At 56.8% G+C, this 26388-nt stretch overlaps 2 protein-coding genes and 1 long non-coding RNA gene across 6 annotated transcripts in view; 1 reads left to right on the top strand and 2 right to left on the bottom strand.

Annotated features, from left to right (window-relative positions):
- Positions 1-4512, bottom strand: part of GNAI2 (G protein subunit alpha i2) — a 33256-nt gene extending 28744 nt beyond the window's left edge. For 2 of the 3 annotated variants that reach the window (XM_077990511.1, XM_077990510.1), the window contains exon 1: positions 4334-4512. Coding sequence is in view for 1 of the 3 variants with exons in the window: in XM_077990510.1 (XP_077846636.1) it covers positions 4334-4403 (70 nt within the window). In the remaining 2 variants the exon portion in view is untranslated. Of the gene's footprint in view, positions 1-522; positions 975-4333 lie in introns of those variants that run through there. The other variant, XM_077990512.1, reaches the window with a different exon arrangement.
- LOC144339214 (uncharacterized) lies at positions 4036-7959 on the top strand. The gene is made up of 2 exons (XR_013413979.1): positions 4036-5852; positions 7583-7959. It is a non-coding gene; the product is annotated as an uncharacterized LOC144339214 (long non-coding RNA).
- A 2791-nt stretch (positions 7960-10750) lies between these two features.
- On the bottom strand, positions 10751-25962 carry SLC38A3 (solute carrier family 38 member 3). 2 transcript variants are annotated; one of them, XM_077990504.1, is made up of 16 exons: positions 25883-25962; positions 17408-17559; positions 17225-17306; positions 16937-17052; positions 16249-16322; positions 16072-16164; positions 15891-15972; positions 14400-14482; positions 14247-14305; positions 13884-14048; positions 13730-13809; positions 13357-13457; positions 13010-13134; positions 12749-12923; positions 11743-11890; positions 10751-11654 (listed from the first exon to the last, which is right to left on the bottom strand). In XM_077990504.1, the coding sequence occupies exons 2-16, from the start codon at positions 17506-17508 to the stop codon at positions 11621-11623; spliced, it is 1518 nt and encodes a 505-aa protein (XP_077846630.1). In that variant the 5' UTR covers positions 17509-17559; positions 25883-25962; the 3' UTR covers positions 10751-11620.
- Positions 25963-26388: the final 426 nt, after the last annotated feature.

Genomic DNA, 26388 nt, shown 5'->3' with positions numbered 1-26388 from the left:
GATCATGAGATTAGGAGATCGACTATCCTGGCCAACATGGTAAAACCCCATCTCTACTAAAAATACAAAAATTAACTGGGCATGGCAATTCATGCCTGTAATCCCAGCTACTTGGGAGGCTGAGGCAGGAGAATCGCTTGAAACCGGGAGGCGGAGGTTGCAGTGAGCTAAGATCGCATCACTGCCCTCCAGCCTGGCAACAGAGGTAGACTCCGTCTCAAAATTAATCAATCAATCAGTCAATCAATCAGTCTCTTCATCCTGGAGCTGGGAGCTGCTGCCCCTATGGAAATATTCATGTAGCTGTATACACAGACAAGAGAGAAACCAGTGGTGCCTGGGAAGGTCAAGAAGCTTTCTTTGAGGAGGTGATGCAGGGAGTGCTAGAGGGAGAAGAACAGTGAGGAAAAATATTGCAAGAATATGGAAGAGTACATGCAAAGGAAGGGCAGTAGGACTGAGAGGCAGGGGTCTGGGGAAGGGCCAGTGAGAAAATCAAGGCTGAGAGCTGGAGAAACAAACCCCTTGCTTTGCAGCTGAGTCAGCTGAGGTCCAGAGTGGGCCAGGACCCAGTCACAGTCATTGGTGAGGTACATCGTGGGCATCCTGGTTTCTTCATACTCAGGAATCCAGGAGTCCTTTCAGGAGAGGTCATTTTGGGGGCAGAGGGAAGCTGCCTAGCCAGGGCCTCATGAGCACCGGAGGAGGTATGACTTGTCCCCATGGCCACCAGGCCCAGCACCACTTGGACAAGACCATAAAGGACAATGGAATGACATGAGGGTGGCATCTCAGCTGAAATGAAGAAGTGGCAGCTTCTGGCTCACCCCTACCGCCAGAATAGCCTTGGGGCTCACCACAGGCAGCACGGCAGGTCCAGCTTGGCCTGAGTTCCTATCAAGCAGTAGCCCTGAGCAGGGTGAGGAACGAAGACCCTCTCAGTGGGCTGTGACATGCTTGCCTGCAGGCTCCAGGAAGGGGAAGCTGCTAGCACTTCCCCAAAGGCAGTTTCGGGGTGGGTGTGCCTGTCCCTGCCCAGAGTCCAGGACCCGGTAGGACCCCACAGGGATGCCCGGAGTTCAGGATCCTGACCACCCTACCTCCATGGGTCTCAGGTGACAGGGAGTCCCCCGCCAAGGACCTGTGACCAACTCAATCACAGCCTTGCAGCTACTGCTTTTAGACCTGGGTGGTCACAGCTTGCTCCCTCCTTACTGCCCTGGGGCAGACTCCACTTCCTGGTGCATCTCCTGCGCTTTCCCCTTCCTGCTTCTTAGCCCAGTGGAAGTTCTGAAAGTGGAGTCAGCCATCCTGCCCTCCCTCCCTGCTCCCTGGCAGACCCCTCTTCCCAGGTCTCTCTTCATCCAGGAGGAAAACCCAAAAGCCTGGGAGTCCTGGATCCCAAAGTCCCCCTTTCTGGTCATCCACCCTCTTCACAGATCATTGGCTTTGACCTGGAGAATTCAGGCCCCAGCACCCCTTCCTCATAGGCATCTGGATTAGGCAAGGGGGCCCAACCTGACACAGGGGTGGAGGCTGGGGGTCAGTGCGGAAGGATCCAGAGGAAGGGGTCATCTGTTCAACCACTGTTCCCTGAACATATTGCCTGCCAATGTGCTGAGAACACTATGGTAAAAGAGGCAACTGGGCCCTGTCCTTGAGGAACACACACCAAACCAACAGGGAAATGAATTTCACCATTTCAGAGGAAATCAATAGGGTGACTCTACAGCCACTGGGAGGTGTGTGCAGGAGAAGACAGTCTGAGGAGGGGATCTCTGAATCATGTGGAAGGACCAGTCTTGTAACAAGCCAGAAGAGAGTGACGACAGAGGCAGCGGCAAGTGCAAGGGCCCTGTGTTGGGAAGGAGCTGGATGCTCCCGAACCAGAGAGGAGCCCAGCCTGGCCACAATAGTGAGAGCAAGAAAACACTGGTGTGAGAGGGGACTGCCATGAGGCATCACGGAGGAACAAGCCACACAGGGGATTCCCAAGTCTCCAGGGGATGCTGAGGTAGGGGCACCAGCATCTCCAAGCCAGTGATCCATGCCTAGCCCTACAAACCCAACTGGTTCTGGCATTCAGGGTGCTCCTGTATGACGGGGGAGGAGCTACCCAGGCCCTGCAGGGAACTCAGGAGCTCTCAGGGCTTTGGGGCCAAGGACTAAACTTAACCTCCCTCCTTCTCTTTGTCCTTGAAGAGTTCATGGTACAACCTGTCACTGTGCCTGTTGCATAGGCAGTCTCCAAAGGCCACCTACCCTGGGAAGCCCAGGGTCCTTGGAGGGCCTGGGAAATGATAATCAATTCTATTCCCAGGAGCTACTGCTTTGTTCATGTTATTGCCTAGTCCTCCTTGCCATGCTTTCCAAAGGCTGGGGCTGGGAGCCTCTCCGACGACTCGTTAGGGCTGTCATTAACACTGCTTCCTGGAATTTAATTTAATGAAGGAGCAAAAACAGCCCTAATGAAAGTGATGCAACAGCAAGCAGCCAAGCAAGGTGCACCTTGCCAGCTGGGCTCAGGGGCTTCCTGTAGATTGTGACTAGGAGCGAGGGAGTAATAGGGGAGGAGGGACCTGTTGCGGGAGGGAAGCTGGTCATTGAGTTCTGGACGCACAAGCATTGCTCTGCCTGTACCGTATGAAGCAAATACTGTGACCAAGGCCAAGCAGACAGTTAGGGAAGTAGGCCTTGTCAGGAGTGACTTCAGGCTGTTGGAGAAAAAGCTTTTGAAAAGCCATCAGCCAGGGCAAAGGCCCTAACGTGAGGGCCAGCATGGCGTCCCATGCCAACAGGCTAGGCTGTGGGTTAGCACCAAGGGGCACAGGTCAGCAGGGGCCAGATCATCCCGGCCATGGGGCAAGAAAGTTTAAATTGCATTCCAAGTATGAAGGAAACAACTGGAGGGTGTTGAAGGCAGAATGACATCATCTGACTTTTTTTTTTTTTTTTTGAGATGGAGTCTTGCCCTGTCACCCAGGCTCGAGTGCAGTGGCGCGATCTCATCTCGCTGCAGCCTGTCTCCCAGGCTCAAGCGATTCTCCTGCCTCAGCCTCCGAGTAGCTGGGATTACAAGGCGCGCCACCACACCCAGCTATTTTTTTGTATTTTTGGTAGAGACGGGGTTTCGCCATGTTGGTCAGGCTGGTCTCAAACTCCTGACCTAAGGTAATCCGCCCACCTCAGCCTCCCAGAATGCTAGGATTACAGGCGTGAGCTACCGTGCACCACGCCCAGCCAACATGATCTGATTTTTGAAGTTCCTTCTGGTTGCTATGAGGAGTAGAACCTGAGGATACGAGAGATGGGAGGATAGGAGGTGGGCACCATTCGAGGGAAATGGAGTGAATGAAATGGAGTGAAGCCTGTGGGGACAGGGCCGTCCTGTCTCCTGGGAGAAGAGAGCTGGTGGGGGGGAGGGGCGGGGAGCAATTATAACGGGAGTGAGTTTTTGTTTCCTCCAGCAGGTTTGGGGGGGCTGATCTCCATTCAGCCTTCCCTCCAAATGGCCGTGGCTCAGACACCTAAAGATCGGTCTAAAGGGGCTCCCAATGTCCCCATATCTGCTTTCCCGCCTTCGTGCACCTCTCTACCTCTAGGAAGCCTTCCTTGCCCTGCCCCGGGTCTTGGCCAGCGGTGGGCTCCCCAGGCACCTCACCAGGACGGCATTTTGCGAGGTAAAAAGACAGGAGGCCCAGCAGTGGATCGAGAGCTGCGCAGGGTGCAACCTTGCAGGGTGCCACCTGCCCTCGGCCCTGCCCACCGCAGCCCCTCCCTAATTCTTCTTATTTTCCCCCTTGTCCACTCCCAGGGCAATCTCCTAGTTCTTCACCTCCCCCAGGTTCTCTCACCCACGCCCCGCCCTCAGCGTCCTCCCCCAATTCTGGCCTCTCCTGCCGAGCCAAAGCCGGAAGCGGCCTCGGAGTGCGCTGCACCGCCTCTTCCGGGGCCTCTCTAGGCCGGAGCGCGGGATTTCGGTGGCCGGGAGAGGCCGGAACGGCTTCGTGGGGCAGCGGCGCCTCCTGGCGGGCCTGGGGTGTAGCGCGGGAGCCGAGGCCGACCCAGCACCTAGCCGCACACCGGCCCCCGCCTGGCGGCCCCTACTCGCTGTGGCCCCCACCTTGCCTGGTCTCCTGCCTCGCTCTGCCTCCGGTCCTGGCTCCCGCCTCCGCCGACCTGCCACTCCTTGGCCGTCGAGCCACGGTCTCCGCAGGGCTGCAGCCGTCCCGCGTCCTCTTGCAACGAGCCCTCTGTGGCACCCCATCGCCCTTGCCCCACGCGGGGCCCCACCTCGCCAGGGCTTCCTCCGCGGTAGCCGCCCTCGGCTCACCTTCAGAACGTCCCCAGTGATACCCGCCTTTCTGCTTCCTCCAGTCTAGTGTCTTCACACCCTCCGTCATGAGACGCTCCCTCCTCCCGCTTCCACTTCACAGCAGAGATTAGACGGTGATTTGGGTCATTCTCCCGCTGGACACCTCCGCTGCTTCCTGAGGGCGGCGTAGCTCCGCGTCGCCCATGCCAGCCTAGGCCCGCTGCGCCGTGGGGGCTCGGATGCCCTGCTGAGTTTGACCCCAGAGTCGTCGGGAGGATAGAGAGGAACTGGGTAAAACTTGCTCTCAGAACACATAGTCAAGGGCGGTTCTCGGGGTCCAGCCCCTTCCTCTACGCCGGGCTTCCCCCAAGGTCAGGCAGTCCGTGGGGGTCTGGCTGGCTCCCTGCGGTACACACCTGCGCACGATGCCCAGCGTCGAGGCCCTACCCATCCCGGGGGATCTCTCCCCTCCCGCCTCCCGCCCTTCTGTTTGCTTTCCTCCCACGGATCTGCCAGGAAGCCTTCCAGGACTGTCCTGGAGCCTCAAGGCTCGACCGCACGGCCATGGGTGACCGGCCATCCCAGCCACACGGCTGGGCAACGTGTCGGTGGGTCCCCGCGCAGCCAGACTCCGGCTGGTGACCGCCAGGGGTCAGCAGTGGCCTCCTTCTGCATAGCTCGGCGGATTAGGTGGCTGGCTAATCCGGTGTGTAGCCAGGCGGTTTGCAGATTTACGTGGTTGGGAAGTAGTTTTATGCTTTCAGATTCTTCCAGGGCTGCTCTTCTTTCTAAGTAACTCTCAGTCAATCATTACTGCTCCGAGTTGTTGGAAAGTCAGTTGCTGGGTGACTTTAAACTAGGGTCCAGGCAGACATCTTTTTTCTTGTCTTTTTTTTGGAGACAGGGTCTTGCTCTGTAGCCCAGGCTGGAGTGCAATGGCGCGATCTCGGCCCACTGCAACCTCCGCCTCCCAGGCTGAAGCGATTCTCCTGCCTCAGCCTCCAGAGTAGCTGGGATTACAGGTGTGTGCCACAATGACTGGCTACTTTTTGTATTTTTAGTAGAGACGGGGTTTTGCCATGTTGCCAGCCTGATCTTGAACTCCTGACCTTAAGTGAATCCCAAAGTGCTGGGATTACAGGCATGAGCCACCGCACCTGGCCTAGGCAAACATCTGAATGGTCCCCTGGGTCTCTCCACGGCTCCTTGCCATCCCTGCCTGCGTCTTGGACCTGCTGTGTCCCTAGCCACCAGCACTTGGCCAGGCAGATCAGTGGCCACCCTGCACACTCCCTGATATGCAGACCTCCACTATCCAATCTCTTGTCTACTGTTTTCCAGCTCAGTTTCCAGCACCTCGATCCTGGAAGTCGTTCACCAAGCTCCAACCTACCCTCCTACCAGCTGCTTCCATTCTCTCACCCTCAGTACCTTCTTCTTTCCAGTCTTTCTTCCCCCTGCCCCCAGAGCCTCACTCTGTTGCCCAGGCTGGACTGCAGTGGTGTGATCTCAGTCCACTGCAACCTCTGCCTTCCAGGTTTAAGCAATTCTCCTGCCTCAGCTTCCCGAGTAGCTGGGATTACAGGTGTGCGCCATCACACCTGGCTAATTTTTGTATTTTTAGTAGAGATGGGGTTTCACCATGTTGGCCAGGCTGATCTCAAACTCCTGACTTTGTGATCCGCCCACCTCGGCCTCCCAAAGTGCTGGCATTACAGGTGTGAGCCACTGCTCCCGGCCAACTTTTCAGTCTTTCTTAAGAGCCACTGTTGGCTCTGCCCCTCTCACTTCACACAAGTTGTTTACACTGGCTCTTTCCAGTTCTACCTCACTTTCTTCTCTGCACACTCCAGACAGGCCTGTCCCTCCCTCACAAAAGTGCCCTGGTCAGGGTCCTTAGGGATCCACAGGTGTCTGAATTCAGTGGTCCGTCCTGTACCCTTACCTCCTTTGCAGCATCTGACAGTTACCTGGCTCCAGGTGCCCATGCTCTCCCAGTTTTCCTCTCACCTCCTGGCTACTCCTGACCAGCTCCTTTGCTGGTTCTCCCTCATCTTCCAGGGCTCAATGCTTACTGCTGCCCTCCTCTGTCTAAACTTGGCCTCTTTCCATCCCATGGCTTTTTTTTTTTTTTTTTTTTTTGAGACGGAGTCTCGCTGTGTCTCCCAGGCTGGAGTGCAGTGGCGTGATCTCGGCTCACTGCAAGCTCTGCCTCCCGGGTTCACGCCATTCTCCCGCCTCAGCCTCCCAAGTAGCTGAGACTACAGGCGCCCACCACCACGCCCGGCTAGTTTTTTGTATTTTTAGTAGAGACGGGGTTTCACCATGTTAGCCAGGATAGTCTCGATCTCCTGACCTCGTGATCCACCCGCCTCGGCCTCCCAAAGTGCTGGGATTACAGGCTTGAGCCACCGCGCCCGGCCTTTTTTTTTTTTTTTTTGAGACGGAGTCTCACGCTGTTGCCCAGGCTGGAGTGCAGTGGCGCGATCTCGGCTCACTGCAAGCTCCGCCTCCCGGGTTCCCGCCATTCTCCTGCCTCAGCCTCCTGAGTAGCTGGGACTACAGGCGCCCGCCACGGCGCCCGGCTAATTTTTTGTATTTTTTAGTAGAGACGGGGTTTCACCGTATTAGCCAGGATGGTCTCGATCTCCTGGCCTTGTGATCTGCTCACCTTGGCCTCCCAAAGTGCTGGGATTACAGACTTGAGCCACCGCGCCCGGCCCAATCAATGTTTTGAACTCTTCATGGACAAAACTGATCTCCTTCCCAAGCCTGTTCCTCTTCCAGCCTCCTGCAGTGGCACCTCTATCCCTAGACAACCTTGGAGTCACCCTTGACTTATTTCTGCCTCTCCTCCCATACTCGAATCATCCAGGAACCCTGCCACCTCTACCTTCAGGACAATCCTAGTGCCTCATCCCGCATCTACCATCACCTGGGCTAAGCCACGCAACATGACTATTTGGAGTAACTACAGGAACCCTTGTGTCAGTGTCACCCTTGCCCCCCATTCCCCACCCAGAGCCTAGTCTTAATGCAGCAGCTGGAATAATCTATTAAAAACTAAGACTTATGCCTGGCATGGTGGCTCACACCTGTAATCCCAGCACTTTGGGAGGCCAAAATGGGAGAATTACTTGAGATCAGGACTTTGAAACCAGCCTGGGAAACATAGTGAGACCCTGTCTCTACAAAAAATAAAATACAAATAAGTAGGCAGTGGCGACATGTGCTTATAGTCCCCAGCTACTCAGGAGGCTGAGGCAGGAGGGTCCCTTGAGTCTAGAAATTCAAGGCAGCAGTGAGCTATGATCATGCCATTTGCATTTCAGCCTGGACCACAGAGCTAGACTGTGTCTTTAAAAAAAAAAAAAAAGTTCCTTTCTCAGGCCCACTCTGACCCCCTGTCCCCCGCCCCACATTTTTCTTACCTTGTTGTTTTTACTCCCTGTAGTACTGAGCATCTTCTAACCACATGATAGAATTTAGTGGTTAGGTTTAATGTTTCTTTTTTGGATCTAATCCCCAGCCTGGACTGTAAGTTCAGGGAAGGCCAGGGGCTTTACTTTGTTCACTGCTTTATTTGCAGGTGCTAGATGAGTGCCTGGCATGTGGGAACTGTCAATAAACGCTTGTTGAATGAATGAATGAGTCAGTCGAGACACAAACGTGTGCTTGTACACACAGGTGAGAAGGGTGTGGGCAAGGGCAGCTGCTGGGCAGGGAGACTGAGACCCATGCTTTTGCCCCCTTTCCTGCTCTTATTTTTCTATAATAAGCAGTCATAAGAAAAACAGTGAAAAGAAATATAGAAGACCTTTGTACTGGACCTTCAGGCTGCTCTAACTTGTCAATACTCCAAACAGAACAATTTTTCCAGAACTATTTATTTATTTATTTATTTATTTATTATTTTTTGAGACAGAGTTTGGCTCTTGTTGCCCAGGCTGGAGTGCAACAGCCTGATCTTGGCTCACTGTAACCTCCACTTCCCGGGTTCAAGCGATTCTCCTGCCTCAGCCTCCCGAGTAGCTGGGATTACAGGCGCCCACCACCACGCCCGGCTAATTTTTTGTATTTTTAGTAGAGATGGGGTTTCTCCATGTTGGTCAGGCTGGTCTCGAACTCCTGACCTCAGGTGATCCGCCTACCTCGGCCTCCCAAAGTGCTGGGATTATAGGTGTGAGCCACCGCACCCGGCCTAGAACTATTTATTTATCTGTTTATTTATTTATTTATTTTTTGAGACAGAGTCTTGCTGTGTTGCCCAGGCTGGAGTGCAGTGGCACAATCACAACTCACTGCAGCCTCAGTCACCTGGACACAAGTGATCCTCCTGCCTCCACCTCCTAAAGAGCTGGGACTTACAGGCGTGAGCCACCACACCCTGCTAATTTTTCAATTTTTTTTTTTTTTTTTTTTTTTAGAGACGAGGTTTCGCCATGTTGCCCAGGTTGGTCTTGAAATCTTGAGTTCAAGTAATCTGCCCACCTCGGTTTCCCAAAGTGCTGGGATTACAGGTGTGAGCCACCACGCCTGGCCCCAGAACAATTTTTTAAAAGGATAACAAAGGAAAAAACCTGGGAAAATTTTCAACGCATACACAAATGCTTAATGATGCCTGAGGGCCTGCAGACCATGGAGGCCAAGTGTCTGGAATTTGACAGCCAGGGACAACGGATACTCATTTTCTTTTTTTTTTTAAATCTTTTAATTTTTTTTTTTTTTTTTTTTTGAGATGGAGTCTTGCTCTGTCACCCAGGCTGGAGTGCAGTGGCGCTATCTCAACTCACTGCAAGTTCCGACTCCCGGGTTCACGCCATTCTCCTGCCTCAGCCTTCCGTGTAGCTGGGACCGCCACCACGCCCAGCTAATTTTTTGTATTTTTAATAGAGACGGGGTTTCACCGTGTTAGCCAGGATGGTCTTGATTTCCTGACTTCGTGATCCACCCGTCTCGGCCTCCCAAAGTGCTGGGATTACAGTCGTGAACCACCACGCCTGGCGATACTCATTTTCAAACGGTCATGTGGACACTTGGCTCTTGAATCTGGTGTAGTGGCCACGTTACCTGCCTCCTCCTTGCTGGAGCCTGCTGCCCATGGTGAGGCTGGAGGAGGCCTGACTGGGCAAGCAGATATGGTCTCTTGGGCCAGGGCCCAGGGTCCTTCCCCACACCAGTTGTGTGTATGTGTGTGCGCAGAGGGTGCTGCCTTTAGCACATTCCCCTGGTCTGCGGGGCCTGAGCCAGACGTGGTGTCCTGCTGCTGCTCTGACCTGCAGCCTTCTTTGGATGGAGGGAGTACAAGAAAAGACCCCCAGGTCTGCCTGCGGGATGGACTTGCCCTTCATTGCCCCCCACTGCCCAGGAACCGAGGGTTCCAGGCAGGGTTATGGCCCCATCGAGACCTCTAGAGGGCAGCCCCTCTCATCAGAACACCCTGTGCTGCATCCACCTCTAGGCCAGTGTCCAGCTCTTTCCTGGGGCCACAGGGCTGCTGGGTGAGTCCCCAGCTTGGAGTCAGATGCCTGGGCCTGATGGGAACAGGACTCAGGAAGCTCCCCTCTGCTGAGCTGGCACTGCTGTGGGCCTAGCAGCCATCGGCTTGAGGAAGTTCTTTCTTCAGGATTTTCCCGAGCTGGCAGCTGCCTTGCAAATTCAAACTGGATCTTTCCTGCTGCCCTTTCCCCGGCGGCCTAGCCTGGTGCAGGGTCTCTCTTAATGAGGGTTTGGTGCCAAGGCCTGGGCAGCTCTATCCCACTGGGTCTCAGCTGGTTCAGACCTGCTCAAGGCAGTGGGCAGCTTCCCAGTCCCACCGGGGCCAGGACACCTGGGGCTGTCCTGCTTCCTTGCAGCCCCTGCCCTACCTTGGACTCCCGCCTCCCTTTGCCATTTGGGTCCCCCCACACAGGGACTACTAACCTACTTTATTCACAGTGGATTTTACTGTTAATAAAAAGATCAGCCCAACAGGGCACAGGATTCCTGGACTTTTGTCCCCAAGACTCAGGGCATTGACAGAGAGTTGACATGGCAGCCTGGGAGCTAGGGGAGGGAAGGGGGCCCTTCCTGGGGCTCCCTCAGGGCTCAGCTGCCCCCAGCTCAGACCCTCCCTGAAGCTGCTGGGGATGCACCTCACGTTGCCTCCTTCCGGAGGCCTCTCTCTGTCCCACTTCCTGGGGCCTCATTAATTCCTCCCCACCTCACCCCGTGAGAAAGCAGGTCTGTGCTGAGCCTGGCCCAGGCCCAGAGCTGGGTCTGAGTGTGCCACTGGTTAGTTTGGGAGGCAGGGGGTGGGGGGGTGGGGGACTTGCCCTGTCCCCACCCTCATCCCGGACAAAGAGACGGGAGCCCGCCATCACCATCCATGTTCTGGCCCCTACCTCACTTTCCAGGAATCCAGGGACCATGGAGACCAAGAATAGAAAACACAGCTGGTCTTATGTATAATATTTATAAAAGAGGGCTGCCAGCCTCCCCACCCTGTCCCAGTGTGGCCACTGGGGTCTTTGGCTCCCGGGGGCAGGCCACTCTGGGCCTCGGCCTGTCTCTTCTCCCAGCAGTGGAATGTGAGCTGTGGCCCAGGCTTGTGGCAGGGGGAGTCCCAGCCTCCCCAGGACTGGTGAAGGGACAGGGCAGGGGTCTCTTGGGGATAGCTACACCAGCCCTACCCTCAGCAGAACCTGCTGGTCCCAGCTATGGGGTATGGGAGGGTGCCATCCTGTGAAGGGGGGTGGGAGAAGAGTATCCAAGGGCCCAAGTGTCTGAAAAGGGCCTAGGGAATAAAAGGGGGAAAAACAAGTGGGCTGGGGAGATGAGGCCCCAGGGCACAGACCGTGGCCTAGCAGCAGGGTAGGGGAATGGCTCTAGGCCGATTCCAGCTCTGTATGTTTCTACAGGCTGTATCTCCTCAGGAGGCAGCTGCTGGGCCCTAGTGTACGCATCTGTGCAAGGAGGGAATGAGGGGCTTGGGTGGGATCTAAGGCGACAGCCCCACCCTGCTCCCAGTTCAAGAAGCCCCTGCTGCTCTGGAGCCTAGCAGGATAGTGGCCCAAGGGCCTTGGTCCTGGCTCTTGAACAAAAACCTTCCACAGAGAGGACATGGGGCCTGGCTGAATGCCACAGTGTTAATCGCGTCTTTCTCCTCCCCCGACTGGCCACTGGATGGGAGCAGGGGCTGAAGAGTCTGGGCAGGGCTGCTAGGGTGAGTAGACAGAACAGCATGAGGGTCACCCTAGTGGTTTCCTCCGTGCCGGCTGGTCCCTGAGGCCCAGTCAATGATGATGAAGCTCAAGCTCATGGTCATCAGCAAGAAGCCAAGCACAGCAAAACATAGGGCCTGTGAGATCAGAAGTCAGGGTCAGGTCCAAGGTCAGGGCAGTTCCCTTAGCCCCATACCAGCCCACCGGCCTCCAGGCCCCTCGCACCAGGATTTTGGGGGTGGATCTCGCAGGCTCCTTCTCCGTGGGCATGATTCGGAAGTAGAAGATGGCAGGGAAGATGAAGATGAGGCATGGGGCAGATGTGGCACCTGCAAAGAACAAGACATGGCCACTGCTGGCTCATATCCTCCTACTGACTAAGATTCGGGGGTGGACTTTTCAATGAGATCAAACACTCCTTATTGAGGGAGTTTCACGTTGAGACCACTGGAGAGTGCTGCCTGATTCTAGCCCATCAGCCTCTCCCCCTTGTTCTCTATCCGTGAGGATAGAAGGCTGGTGATGTCGGTATCAGGAGAATGTCAGCCAATGAAGCTAGCAATGAGGAAAGGCAAGTCAAGAGATGGAGAGAGATGAGGGCTTAAGGGTATTGGGCTCCAGGCTACAGCTATACTTGAAGGCTTCTCTGTTATTTGAGCCAGTGAATTCCTTTCTGCTTAATTCATTTCGAGTTAGATTTTGGACATAGAGAACGAAGAGTGCTGTCAATGATATCCATGATACTCAGCCCCCAGGTCTGTCTGTCAGTCCTGGCAGAGTTTATTAGTCCTCTGAGTTGGGTCACCCCAAAGATATTTCAGAATTGTCTGCTCTACCAGCTGAGAGCCCCATCTGGAATGTGGCAGTGGATGGAGCGCCAAACTTGGAGTGCAGTGATCCTGGGGCTGAATCAAGCCCAAGGCTCCTATTCACCAGCTGTGTGGCCCCGCTGCTCCTTTAATCACTCTGAACTTTAGTTTCCTCACATGTGAAATGTGGACAAGACCCAGTGAGATCCTTTGAGGAGGCCTCTGATCCCTGGGGTCCACCCCTGTCCTCCAGCATGGGGGACTGACTCAGTGACTCTGAGCCCCGAAAAGGGATTAGAATAGCCTATGGACAAAAGCTCAGATGGGAGGCCAAACTGTGCACATGGCCACTCCACTTAATGTAGGGTGTAAGCTCAGGAATCTGCCAGGATTTGCAGAGGTGAATTCCTCTGGGGCAATACCCTGCTTCCACAGCAGGGCCAGACCCTCACCGATGACCCCAAAGATGCCCAGGATGTTGGGGGCAAAGATGACCAGCAGGTTGATACAAGTGAGCAGGCCAACAGCAATAAGCACATGCCGCAGCCAGCTGAACTCCTGGTTCGGAAACAGCATCTGCTGGATGGCGCGGCGCACCTGGGGGACAGGTGGGAAGAATAATCAGCCTGTTGGCCCCATCAGCCCCTCCCGCCACTGGTCTGGCCACCTGCCCACCAGCTCACCGGGAACAGAACGATGGGCACTGTGAGCGTGACTGCTGTCAGCACGGCTACACGCACACACAGGATCAGCACGTCAAATGGGTCCACTTTGCTGTAGGTGTGCAGCAGCTCTGACTCCACCCCATCTGTGGCAGGCAGGGAGGGTGGTCAGCAGGTGGCCCCGGGAAGGAGGTGGGATCTGAGCTGCCTGGGGGACCCCAACACTGTGGGGATTGGCATGCAGACTCACCTCCACAGCAGCAAGGAACAGCCAGGCACCACATGCCTCGGTATGGAGGGCACCATGGCCACAACCAGTCCCTTCCCCCCAGCCTGGCCTAGGCCTCTGCCCACCAGTGCCACCATACCATAGAAGGTGAGGTAGCCAAAGAGGGCAGCCAGGAAGTACATGATGTACATGACGGTGATGGACAGGTTGGAGATGTGCTGCATCTTCTTCTTGGAGGGGCTGTGGGGAAGTGGGGGACGGGTGTTGGTGACAAGCTGGGTAACATTGGGAGACCCCCATGTGCCCCAAGCCCTCTCTGGCACCACACTTTCACCATTCAGCAGCTGAGGGAGTCTCCTTCTTGCTCATAATCGCCTCTCATGGCTGCCCCGGAGATCTTAGATAAAGTGACTTGGCTCCTGTCACTCCCCTCTCCACATTCAGGACCACATCCATTCTCCCCAAACCAGCTCAGGGCAGCCCCCCCACCGCTGCCAGCCACAGATACCTACTCCTTGAGCTCGGTATAGATGGGCAGCACCTCGGGGTGGCAGACGAAGGCGAAGGCCATGATGGGGATGGTGTATGCTGTCTGGGGAAGCATGAGGCTGTCAAGGCAGTCCCCCACTCTCACTGGGCCCCCGCCCCACCCTGACCTGTCAGAACCTGTGAGTTGAGCGTGAAGTAACTGGGAGTGCAAAAGGCTGCAGCCTCAGGCTCGATCTGCAGCTGCACCTTCTCCTTCACGACCTCCATGTGGCTGAAGTTGCCTGTGGTGTTGTTGAAGTTGGGGGGCAGTGGGCAGGGCACATGGAACTTTTTGTAGATGACCTGGAGTGGGGAGAGATGAGGGTGTCAGAGCCAGGCTGAGCTGCCTGGGAAGTTACCATGAAGCCACATCTAGATCAGGACTGGCAGAGCTGCCTTCTGGCCCAGGCTTCCCAGAGACACGTGCCCCCTCCTGATGACAGGGAACTCCCCCGGGAGACCCGCTGCCCGCTTTCTCGGCCAACATGGAAGATGACTCACTGCAATTAGGAAGAACATCATGCAGCTAAGAGAGAAGCCGCTGGAGTAGCCCAGGTAGCCTGCAAAGTGGAGGGGGCACTCTGAGACCTGGGGCCCCTCCCATGGTATACGCCTCCGACATCCCTTCCAAGGCTCTGACCCTTCCACACTCACCAAGCTGCCGCATCAGTGCCAGGGGCAGAATGATGATGACAGAAACAAGGATCACCAGGTAGTTCCCATTCATGTACCAGTCCCTGCAGGGACAGGAATCGGGAGCCAGGGTCAGAATCCATTCAGCCTGGGATGGGGCCCCTGCCTCCCTCTGCTGGAGTTACCAGTGGTGCCAGTGAGTGACATCTGAAGAATGTTTGTCCACAGCTCTGAGTCTCACTTTCCCCATCTGCAAAATGGGCGTGCCCGGCCGGGCGTGCTTCCTCACGCCTGTAATCCCAGCACTTTGGGAGGCCAAGGTGGGTGGATCATCAGGTCAGGAGTTTGAGACCAGCCTGACCAACATGGTGAAATCCTGTCTCTACTAAAAATACAAAAAAAATTAGCCGGGCATGGTGGCACAAGCCTATAATCCCAGCTACTCAGGAGGCTGAGGCAGGAGAATCGCATGAACCCAGGAGGCAGAGGTTGCAGTGAGCCGAGATTGCGCCACTGTACTCCAGCCTGGGCAACAAAGCAAGACTCCGTCTCAAAAAAAAAAAAAAAAAAAAAAAAGAAGAAAAAAAAGGGCGTGTCCTCAGTACTCTCCTTCAGGGTGACGTGAGAACTAAGGTTCCAGCCTGGCACACAGCTCATGCTCAGTACCCTCTCTATTATAGGCACTGCTGTTGCTTTTCTCAGGACACACAGGTCTGGGTCCAGCCTTTGGATGGAGGTGGGTGGGAGGAAGGGACCTGGTTCTAGAGGAAGGTGGTGTTTTCCATGGGGGTTTCAGGCACTTGCAATAACCTGTACTCCTTGCGGTTCCTTCTGGCATCTTGGCATTGCCTCATCCTGCTCCCTCCTCTAACCCACCAGGAATGGATATGGGGCATGGGGAAACAAGGGGATAAGGGCTAGGACCGTCCTCAAAGGCAAGCCTGGAGGTCAACTCCTTGGGAAAGGCCCAGGGCCCTAGGGGCAGAATTCCGGCTCTCCCTCTTGCCGGAGCTACTCTCAACCTCCCAGCCCCTCTGCTTGCTCGGCTGGGCTGACAAGAGCAGGGCCTGACTGTGTCCCCTCTGTCCCACAAAACACGTTTGAAGTCCAGTCAATGCTGGCTAAAGTGATAGGCAACTGGGACACCTGGGCTTAATCTCTTGGTGGGGGGGCAACCCCATGGTCAGGAATAGCAGGTGCTTAGAGCTAAGCTTGAGCCTCCCATGCTCACAGGCTGGGTTCGGGGTGAGGAGGGGCCCAGCTTTCTCAGCTGCACCCTGCCCCTAGCCCCACATGCCCCTTCTGGAGGGGGGTCCCCTAGGTGCTTCCCAAGTGAGTGTGAACTGAATGCTGGCTCTGCTGGCAACTCTCCCACCTCCACCAGCTTCTTGTCTGCTTTGTCTTGTCTCTCCCACTAGCCCAGCCTGGCACCCCCACCCTCACCCAGCCCCCTACCCCACCCCTCCTCATTGTACAGCACCCCTCTCCTCCCCTCCCCACTCCAGGGCTCACGAGGTTTTCTCCTCCAGGTTCAGGAAGGTCTGTATGACAAGTGGCAGCTCAGACTTGATGATGTACAGGTAGCTGGACATGGCTGTGGGGAGAGGGGTGAGCAGGCGCTGGGGTCAGCCCAACCGGCCAGCTTTCGGGGCCGTCTGCTTGCCTACTGCCTGCCCCTGCCCACTGCTCTCACCTCCGATGTTCTGGAGCGTGATGGCCAGGGCTGCTGCCAGCTTTCCTGGGGTCCCAAAGGCACGGTAGCCCAGCTGCTCATAGGCACGGATGCCTGCGGCAGCAGGGTCAAGAAGTCAGGAACTGGCCCCAGTTTACCCACCAGCTCCCGCCCATTCCAGGCTGGTGTGAAGCTCACCCACGACCCCTGAGGACTTGAGTAGCAGGTGGATGGAGTAGCTGGAGAGCAAGGCGACAGCCGTCAACAGGAACCTGGGGACACATGGGAAGATGGAAGAAAAAGGCCACTGGGGGCTACCCTAGTTGGCAGAGGGTGAGGGGCTCTGAGAGGCCTGGGGGTGAAGGGTCTGTGACCTGGGTGTCTGGACTTCCAACAGGTATGGATGCAAGCTCAGCAGGTCCCAGGGGTGATGAACACCACCCCGTTTGATCCAGGGTGGGACACACACCAGAAGGGGCCCTCTGAGTCAAGAGTGTCCCTATGACTGCCCTCTGAGCACCTCCTCCTCTCGAGTCCTTGAAACAAACATGTGTTCCATTCTGGCTTCAGGGCAGAGCCCCCAGGCAAAGGACACGTGTGCCCACACAAAGCCTGGCCATGGGGCTTGGCCATCATGTGTAAGGTGGCAGAAGGACAGTCTCTGGCCTGTAAGACTGGCCTGTGTTGTGACCTCAGTCGGTTTACTGGGCAGTGAGGTATATTTGTTTGGCTGTGGATGTTTTTTTCAGGCATGGTTTGTTAGTGTAAGAAGTGCCCACCCACTGCAGCCTGGGTGCTAGGACAGGGAACTGGCAGGTCCTGGGAGGTCATGATTGGTGACTTGCTTAGGGCCCCTATCTTTAGAAGGTTCTCTGAGGGCACTCACAGGAAAAGGATAATGCCCGTATTGGCCATGGCATAGGCGAGTCCGAGGATGCCGCTGCCCATGATGGCGTTGCTGAGGTTGAACACTGACATCCCAAATGATGTCTTCCCCTCGAACTGCAGGCACCAGAATGGGATGGGGAAGGGTGGGAGGAGTCAGCAAGGGACAGGGGCATCACGGCATGCCCCCTGACTGTCCCTCAGCCTCCCACTGCTGCCAGAGACCACCTCATTACTGCATCCAAGTTCCCCACAGTGTCCCCCAACAACCCGTTGCTGCCCCGCTCACGTCGGTGAAGTGTGGCTCCTTGCTGGGACTTTTCTGTAGGAAGCTCTTGCCCTCAATACAGCTCCTTGTGGGGTCCTCGACCCTGTAGGCACAGGTCAGGGTGGGTGGCTCAGCTCCAGCCCTTTGCTCTGTATCCCTGCCCTGCCCTGTCTTGAGCCAGCACTGGGTCCCTCTTGTACTCACCTCTGGTTGCCTGCCATAGGGGTGATGACTGGGAGCAGCCCCTCTGAGTGTTTGCCATTGGGCACCAGCTCCACCATCTCTGTCTGCAAAGGCACCTCCATGGCTCAGGGCACACCACCAGGAGCACTGGTCTCACACCAACAGTCAGATGTCTGCAGAGCAGCCGGTCCCTCTGGTTAGCCCCATTACTTGGGCCTATGGCCCAGCCTCCTACCCGAGGCCTGCAGCCATAGCACACCTCCCAGATGGCCACTCGGGACATACCCGCACATGCAGCTCTGCCTGCTGCCTCCCTGGGATCTGCCGTTGGGGGGATCCAGCTCGGACACCTGAGTTCCCAGCATGTTCTGATGGGACACCCTAGCCAGCACATAATGCATTTCTTACACGCACACCCATCCAGGCAAGCCTTTGGGGTCTCGGTTTCCCCATCTGTGAAGTAAGGATCATCTGGATGACCCAAGTTCAGAGCCCAGTGGCACCAGCATCCCCAGATGCTCAGTCCCAGGTCCCCAGACTTCACTCTGGGTATGTACCCGGGATAGACTTCCCCTCCTTGACATCAGTACTGGGAGATGGTTTCCTGCACTGACCCTGTGTCCAGGGGCCTCCTGTCCAATCTAGAATGGCACTGCCCGACGGCTGGAGGCCTCAGGAGAGGGTGAGGGCTGTGGGCCCTGTTCCCAGCCGCCCGGCGGGCACTGCTGGCAGCCAGAACAAAGAGCCCTCTGTGGGCTGAGAGCTGGCGCTGGGAACGGCAGGCGCAGAGGCTGTCCCCCCTCCCCGGAGCCAGGATGCCTGAGGCGGTGCTGGGTAGCTGGACACCTGGGCCCTTCCCGCCTGGCTGCAGCAAAGGGCCCTCAGGGGGCCTTCCAGGAAAAGGGTGCTCCAGGGCCGGTTCTCTGTGCCACACATGCCTCACCTTCCACACAGTCCTGGCCTCAGGGCCATGTTTTCTTCCAAGCCTCTCCTCTGCTGCCAGGCAGGGAACCCCCGTTAGGCCTCAAAGGAACCAGCTCCCCTTTCCCCACCATCCCTGCTCACTGCCCAGACAACTCACTGGCCCCTCTCCCATCACTGGATCCAGGAATTGCCTGCTTCATACCCAGAGGTGACTGGGCATAGTGCCCCCAGGTTCTGTAAGGACACCCTGAAGGCCAGCCTGGCCAGCAGGAGAGCTGAGGCCAGAGTGGAGACCAGTGAGTGGGACAGTACTGCCAGGCAGGACAGCCAGAGCCTGGTCCTAAAGCCACGGCACCCTCTTTGCTGGGGAACCCTGAATTCTGCCCTGAACCCCCCATCCCCACTCCAGCCCCTGATGGTCTCAGGTCTGCCCTTGAATCTGGAGCACTGGGGGACTCAAATGTAGCACTCAGGGCTAGGGGTGAACAGGAGAGGCTGGGCTCAGGCCTCAGGCCTGGTGCCCCCGGAGGCTGCAGAGGTCACAGCAGCCTCTGGCCTCTCTGGTCAGAGGACTCCCTCCCTGTACTGCCCCAGGCAGCCCCAGGCCGGAGTTCAGATTCTGGCACCTGGACCCTGGAGACCCCACACATGGCACTCTTGCATCCCTCAAACTTGCCTCTCCTTCTGATGCCAGCATCTTACCTCCTCTCCTCCCAGCCCCACCTACTCAGAACTCTAACAATGTTAGCATCTCTTCTTGAGCCTTCTCCCCTGACCCCAGAGTTGCCTAGGTCCACCTGTCCTCATGCCCCTGCCCTAAGCCTTGCCATCAGCATCCCTCCAAGGGTCCCACCTGGGTATGGAGGTGCCGGTGCTGGCGTCCAGAGCTACTCCAGAGTCCGCCCTGCACTCAGTTGGGGGTGCCCTCTCTCGGCCCCCTGTCCTGGGCAGGCTGGGACAGGCCCTCAGAGTGTGCTGAGCTGGCAGCCTGGACAAAACACACTTCTCTGCCCTAATATTCTTCCGTAGCAGCCAGGCACTGCCTCCAGGGAGACCACAGTCTGTGTCATGGGCAGTGGGAGGTGTCTGAGGTCTGAGTTCCAGGTTCCCCATCCCCCCTGCAGGAGCTGGGCCTAGACCTTTGGGGCCTGGTGGCTATTACTCAATCATGACCAGTCATTGCTGGGTCTTGGGCTGGCCCGAGATCCCAGAAAGGATTTAGAATATCTCTCCTCAAGTGACCTCCAGTCTGAAAGAGACAACCCCCCCAAATAGCACCCTCATCACTACCCTGTAGCTCCTGCTGCAACTCAGTGTGAGCCACACAGTGCTGTGTCTCAAAAAAGAGGATGGGGGTGCCGGGCGCAGTGGCTCATGCCTGTAATCCCAGCACTTTGGGAGGCCGAGGAGAGCAGGATCACCTGAGGTCAGGAGTTCAAGACCAGCCTGACCAACATGGAAAAACCCTGTCTCTACTAAAAATACAAAATTAGCCCGGCGTGGTGGCACATGCCTGTAATCCCAGCTACTTGGGAGGCTGAGGCAGGAGAATCGCTTGAACCTGGGAGGTGGAGGTTGCAGTGAGCCGAGATTGTGCCATTGCATTCTAGCCTGGCCAACAAGAGCCAAACTCCATCTCAAAAAAAAAAAAAAAAAAAAAAAAAAAGAGGATGGGGGAATCAAGGAAGACTTCCTGGAGGAGGTAACAAAGCCAGTCCTAAAATTCCAGTAGGCACCCTGGGATGTCAAACAGGAAACAGTGCACCAGGCAGAGAGCACAGCATAGGCAGAGGCCCTGAGGTGCAGTACAAGGCAGACTGTGAGGGCTGAAGGAAGGTTCTGTGGCAACAGACAAACCTGATAGAGCTGTAAAGGCCAGGTCCAGGAGTATGGACTTTGGTCCAGGGCAGGGAGGAGGGCTGGGGGCTGGGGACCAGGGTGAGCATTAGCACTGGCCTGGCATGGAGCCCCCAGCCATTCCCTGAAGCTACCAGCCCATTTTTGACAGCTCCTACCCCTCAGGCCTGTGGCCTCCCAGGCTCCTTTGTATCCGGGAGTCAGGGTAAACTCAGGGAAGGGCCCCTGCATGAGAAAGGATCCCAGCAGAGCCTGATCTCCTGTGTTGAAAGCCCAGAGCAGACCTTCTGGTGCTGGGCTTGGCCCTCCCTCACTGTGTGGCTAGGGGCAGCGTACTCCCCAACTCAGGACCTCAGTGTACCCCTATCCTCTAGGGGTCCCATGAGGCTTGGTCAAAGTTTGGGATGAGTGGGGAGCCTCCCCAAAGCCTTCATCCCCAGGGCAGGCCATGGGTGCCCAGAGAGTGGCCAGGCGCTAGGGTGGGGAGATCATAGTGGCCTTGGGCAGGTCATCAGGATGGCATGTCATGGATGTAGTGTGAGCCCGGGCAGTAGATCAACGGCCCAGGCCATTGCCCTGGGACCTGTTTTGCTTTCCTGGGAGATAAGGGCCAGGAGGGGCCAGGAGCCACAGGGATGGTGCAGCAGGTAACGCCCGCCCACGCAAACATCACCTGGTGAGAATTCATCAGTCACACCTCGGCAGGTGTTGAGTTTGGCTAATTAAAGATTTTGAGCCCCAGGAATCCAGGCCACCTCAGGGCAGCTGATGCAAGCGGCTACAGGAAGCACAGCTCTCTGCCCAGGGATCAAGGTCCTTGGAGTCCCCAGGACTCTGAGTCTTGCTTTCCTTCCCCATGCTCAGGAACATAAGTGGGTGTGGGTCTGCAGTAGTGAGCTGGTGACAGGGAGGCCTTCACACTCTTTTTTCCTTGGGGGTCACTTGTACCAGCGGAGGCACAGACCCTCTGGAGCTTACTGCTAAGGCCCAGGCTTCCTGACCTCCGCCAAGATCTCAGGAGAGAGACAGTTGGCCTGGCTTGAGGGTCCTTCATGATTATTCCTGGGGGCTCAGGGATGAGGGCTGCCCCCAGTTCTAGCTCAGCTCATTTTTACCACTCCCCTCCTTGACTGAGACAGGGTGCCCCCCTTCTAAGTCTGGTACCCATCTGGACAGCTACCCCTCTGTCCACCTGCTCCTCCAGGCTTCAGAGGGAAGATGCCCCCTCCTAGGACAAGGTGTTAGTAAGAGGGGAAACCAGATCCAGTGGAGACATTTGGACTGTATGTTCTCAAGGCACAGCCACAGGAATTAGTGGTAGCTGATTGCTGGGGTCAGGGGTCTAGGGACAAAGCAAGTGGGAGGAGGATGTTAGAACAGGGAAAAGACACCTCTTACCCTCCTCCAGACCCACGTTTCCAGATTTTGACCCCAGTAGATTCTAGTCCTCCCTCTGCCACGTCCTCCTCATCAACAACACAACAATGCAAGTGGCCAGTGTGTGACCAACACTGGGCTAATACCGAGGAAGTGACATGCAGGAGGGGGCACATTCAGGGGAAGGCAGATGGCCCAGAGAACTGAACTACTGGCTACGTTAATCCTCAACCCCCAGTTCCCTGGCCTTGGGATCTAGGGTCTGTGGCTGTGTGTTCTGGGCATCCGGAGGTGTCTAGGAGGATCTGAGAGACCCAGCTGGGGCCGGAAGGTAGACTTTCCTGTGGCCGGGTACATTTTCTAACAGATGCTTGTAGCTGGGCCTAATCTTAGGCACCTCAGCCTCCCTTCCCACCCAGCCCTGGACCCTCCTTGCTCAGGCTGCCACCCATAGAGGTTGCAGCCAGAAGCTCTTGGTTCACGAGTGGGCTACAGCAACAGCAGCCCCCACCTCCCCCATTGCCAGTCTGCTGAGAAGGACGTGCAGCCCGAGGCCCAGCTGAGGCAAAAGACAGGACATCACGTGACTGTGGCCCCCCAGGGGCAGGGGAGACCCTGCGCCAGCCAGCCCATTCTCCTCCCTGCTGACCCGGAATCCCCTGGAGGCGGCCAAATATTTGGACAGCCGGACTTCTGGCCCCAAAGAAAGCTGCAACACAGGCCTCGGGCAGTTCAGGACTCATCAGAGAGTCCAATGGGGGGCTAAAGTCAAGGTCGGCCTGGAGGAGGGGCAACATCCAACATCAGGAAGAAGAGGAAGAGGGAGGGAAGAGAGATAGACAGGGAGAGAGCAGGGAGAGAAAACAGTCATTAGCTCCATGCGTCCATGCATACTGATCCATACAGAGAGAAAGACAGACAGACAGAGATGCAGAGGCCCAGGGAGACAGGGAAATGCAGATACACACAGAGGGACACAGACAGAAAAACAGACAAAAATCACATGCAGATAGCGGACAGACATTTAGACAGGGAGACAGAGAGTGACAGAGACAACCAGAGAGGTGAGAAACAGAGTGAGCGCCCAGTCAGAGACAGCCAAATGGAGGAAGAGACAGACAACGAGACAGCAAGAGATGGTTGTAAGGCCGGGCGTGGTGGCTCACGCCTGTAATCTCAGCACTTTGGGAGGCTAAGACGGGCAGATCACCTGAGCCCAGGAGTTCCAGACCAGCCTGGCCAACATGGTGAAACCCCATCTCTACTAAAAATACAAAAATTATCCAGGCATGGTGGCAGGTGCCCGTAATCCCAGCTGCTTGGGAGGCTGAGGCAGGAGAATTGTTTGATCCCGGAGGCAGAGGCTGCGGTGAGCCAAGATCATGCCACTGCATGCCAGCCTGGGTAACAGAGAGAGACCCTATCTCAAAAAAAAAAAAGAGACAACTGAGGAAAAAGCCCCAGAAAGAGAGAGAAGGGGAGAGGGAGCCAGGGATCCCAGGTGAGGGGGCAGTAGGCCCAACGGACACTGCCAAGATGGCCAGGCAGAACCCTGGAGGACCCCACAAAAAGACTGCTGCTGTGCCTCCAGGTCTCCACAGAGCAGGTTATGCCCCTACCAGCCAGGTGCTATGACACCCAGAGGGTGGGGCTGAGCCCACTAGGGCCACAAGGCCAGGCCCAACTGGAAAGCTCAGAGATCCCTGGTCCAGCACCCAGGACTTGTCTACCTGAGCAATGGAAAATACATGTGGAGATGATGGTCAGTTGGAGTGACCCCCATTCTCAGCAGCCATGCACGTGTGCAGACGTGCCGGCTGAGAGGCTGTGTACAGGACGTGGCCCGCAGAGCGGAAATTCAAAACCAAGCCACCCCAGGCCACTGGCCGGAAAGCCCCTCCTGCCCAGCAGCTGGTCCTTCCCTTTGGCCCCCAGAAGCCCCGCCTGGTCCTCTAGAGCCCCACCCTGTTCTCCTATGTCTGTCCTACTACCTAGAGTCAAAGGCCTACCCTTTGCCCACTAGACAAGATTACACAGGGCACACAGTAGGTGCTCAGCAAATGTTAAATGAATGGAATGGCCAGGCACGGTGGCTCACACTTGTAATTCCAGCACTTTGGGAGGCCAACGCAGGCAGACTGCTTGAGCTCAGGAGTCCGAGACCAGTCTGGGCAACATGATGAAACTCTGCCTCTACCAAAAATACAAAAAAATTATCCAGGCTTCGTGTTGCGCACCTTTCGGTCCTGGCTACTCAGAAGGCTGAGATGGGAGAATTGCTTGAGCCTGGGAGGCGGCGGCTGCAGTGAGACTAGATTGTGCCACTGCACTCCAGCCTGGGCAACAGAGTGAGACCCCATCTCAAAAAATGAAACAAATAAAAATAAATTAATGGAATGCAGTTGAGGCCCTCGGCAAGCCCTCTTACCTGCTCCATCTGAGGCCTGGCCCCTGGCCATGTCTACACTAGAACATCCTCCCCCTGAGTTCCAATTCTACTATAGCATAGACTGCACATTCCACCTCAGCTTTCTGTTCACAGAGATGCCAAAACTGCACCTCCCTGGTGGCCCACCCGCACCACTCCCCTCCAAATATGTTTCCCTCTCAAACTGGATGCTTGTCCTCACACCCAACCCAGACTTCCAGGGTGTGTCCAGTTCAGCTTAAAATCCTTCCCTGACTCAACCCAGAGACCATGAACCACCCAGCCAGTCTTGTTGTGCCTCAGTTTCTCCATCTGTCCAGGGCTTCAAGGCTACTTGCTAGGGCAATGGCACAAGAGCAGGAGCAACCAGTTGTCATGATCTGGCAACTTGGAGCCCTGGACTGGTGTGGGGACCATTTGTGACATGGGCCAAAAGAACCAGCACACAACGAAGAGTGACTTGAGAGGCCAGCAAAGACATGGGTCCCATGGGCCCAGGCAGAGCAAAATTCTGAGATACACACTCCCACCCTCCCCAGAGATTTGGCTCCCTGCTCCCAATGTCAAGAAATCAGATTCCCATTTCTGGTTTCAGTCATTCCAGCCCTCTCAGAGACGGGCCAGGCTTGGCATCTTCCAGTCCTGATCCCTCCCACCAGTGATGCTTCTTGCAGGAAGCGTACCCTGGCTGTGCCTAATATCCCCCATTCAAAATCGAACCATCCTTGGGTCTCTTTAGCTTTTTATCCCCCAGACTGAGAGCCCTGAGGGATTTGCTTCCTTTCCAAAAGGAAATGAGCCCCATCCCAGACCTTTTACAGAACAGGAAGAGGTGAAAGGTCCAAGGGCATTTTCCAGGGGCAGGTCTGTGCCCCGAGTGGGTTATGGAAGAAAGGACAGGGTTGGCAGGCTGAAGGAAGGATGGACATGAGTGGGGATGTCTTCCACGGTGTTCCTCAGGGCTCAAGAGCCTTTGACTTAGCCTTTCTCAGACCTGTTTGGGAGCCCATACCTGGACTCAGGACTCAGGTCCCTGTGGGGGGAAAAGGGCGGGTCCCCGCAGGTCCCGCCCCTGGCCTCCCCCTGCCCGGGTGTAAACAAATGCACGCATTCGATGTGGCCAATCGAAGGGGCCAACCGGGCGGGGGCGGGCTCTTGCAAACCAGGTCTTGGTTCCTTCTCTCCGCAGTGCGCTGCGCCGGCTCTGACTTATACCCTACCCAGCTCCAGGTTGGGAGGAGCTCGCACGGCGCCCGGGCCACAGGTCAGGGAGCCACGCGCGCCCTGCGTCCTCTGTGCCCGCTGGCTCCTCTGCAAATGGCACCGACTCTGGGACCAGCATGTACCCCGCGGCCCCTCAGGCGGCCCGGCCCGATCTGCCCTCAAGCCCTTGTCCAAAGCAGCCGAGATAAATATACCGGATTCCCATCGTGCCAGCCGGGCTGCTCTGCCTGTCAGGCGCCCGTCGGGGCAGCGCTCCAGGGACTGCTCCAGGCTCCTCTTGGGTCCTCCCCCCGGGCCCTCTCCAGCCTGCCCCACGGGCCCTGCCTCAGAAAGCCTGGGGCGTGCCGCCCGAGCCTCCAACAAGGCGTCCTGTGGTCCCAGCCCCTGGTGCCCGCCGACCTCCTGCTGCACCTCCCGGCCATGCCGAGAGGCCCCAAGGCGACGACGTGTCCCTCCCGGTACCTCCAGCGCCCTGCTCAAGCTCGGCGCTGAGTCCCGACTGGCAGGTCCCCAAGACCGGCGCCTGGAGCGCGCGGGGCTTTGGCTCGCCGGAGGCTGGGGCGCCTGCCCGGGTCAGGACGCGAGAGGAGAGCTGCCCAGAGCCCAGCTATGGACAAGGAGGGTGGACAGTAGCGCTCGGCCCACCCGATTCCCCTGTGCGGCAGGATGAACACCCGAAGCGGTACCTGGCCTCGCGGCTGGGCACGCGCGGCGCTCCGCTCGGGCCGGTGCGGTCCGCTCTGCTCCCAGCTGAACTCAGGGCTGCAACAGCGACAACAGCGACGGTGGGGATGAAGGGCGCCCGGCCCCGCCCCCGGCCCGCCCCCGGCCCGCCAATCCCTGGCTGCCCGCGGGAGGAGGGGCTGGTCGGGGAATGGCTGGGGCCGGGGCAGGCCGGGAGCAAAGGGGCGGCCTGAGCGTTAAGGAGCCCCTAGGTGGGAGAGCAGAGCTGCTGGAGGGGCTCCGTTGAGTCTTGTGGGGGGAATGCTTCAGTCCGAAGCAGATTCTCTCTGAGGTCTGTGGGTGTCACCTTAACCCCTGAAACGCTCTGCCCACACCCCTCAAAGCCAGAAGGCGAGCTTCAGTCAAGAGGACTGGCAATGCATAGCCTCAGTGAGGGATACTTGAATGAGGGACTTCCAGGCGACACTCAGGCAACAAAATACCTCTTCTATCTGCCTCCCCCTTCCCA

Source organism: Macaca mulatta, chromosome 2, assembly GCF_049350105.2.
Source record: "Macaca mulatta isolate MMU2019108-1 chromosome 2, T2T-MMU8v2.0, whole genome shotgun sequence".
NCBI classification, from domain to species: domain Eukaryota; kingdom Metazoa; phylum Chordata; class Mammalia; order Primates; family Cercopithecidae; genus Macaca; species Macaca mulatta.
The sequence above is the reverse complement of the archived record's forward strand: the minus strand, read 5'-3'. Positions and strand labels throughout refer to the sequence as shown.

Excerpts from the sequence above, each read along its gene's own strand:
- SLC38A3 (XM_077990504.1), bottom strand. The coding sequence starts at position 17,508 with ATGGAGGTGCCTTTGCAGACAGAGATGGTGGAGCTGGTGCCCAATGGC. Across the intron at positions 16,323-16,936 it reads ACGGGCATTATCCTTTTCCT|GTTCCTGTTGACGGCTGTCG; the intron begins GTGAGTGCCCTC and ends ATGTGTCCCCAG. Across the intron at positions 15,973-16,071 it reads CACGCTCCAGAACATCGGAG|CCATGTCCAGCTACCTGTAC; the intron begins GTGAGAGCAGTG and ends CTCTCCCCACAG.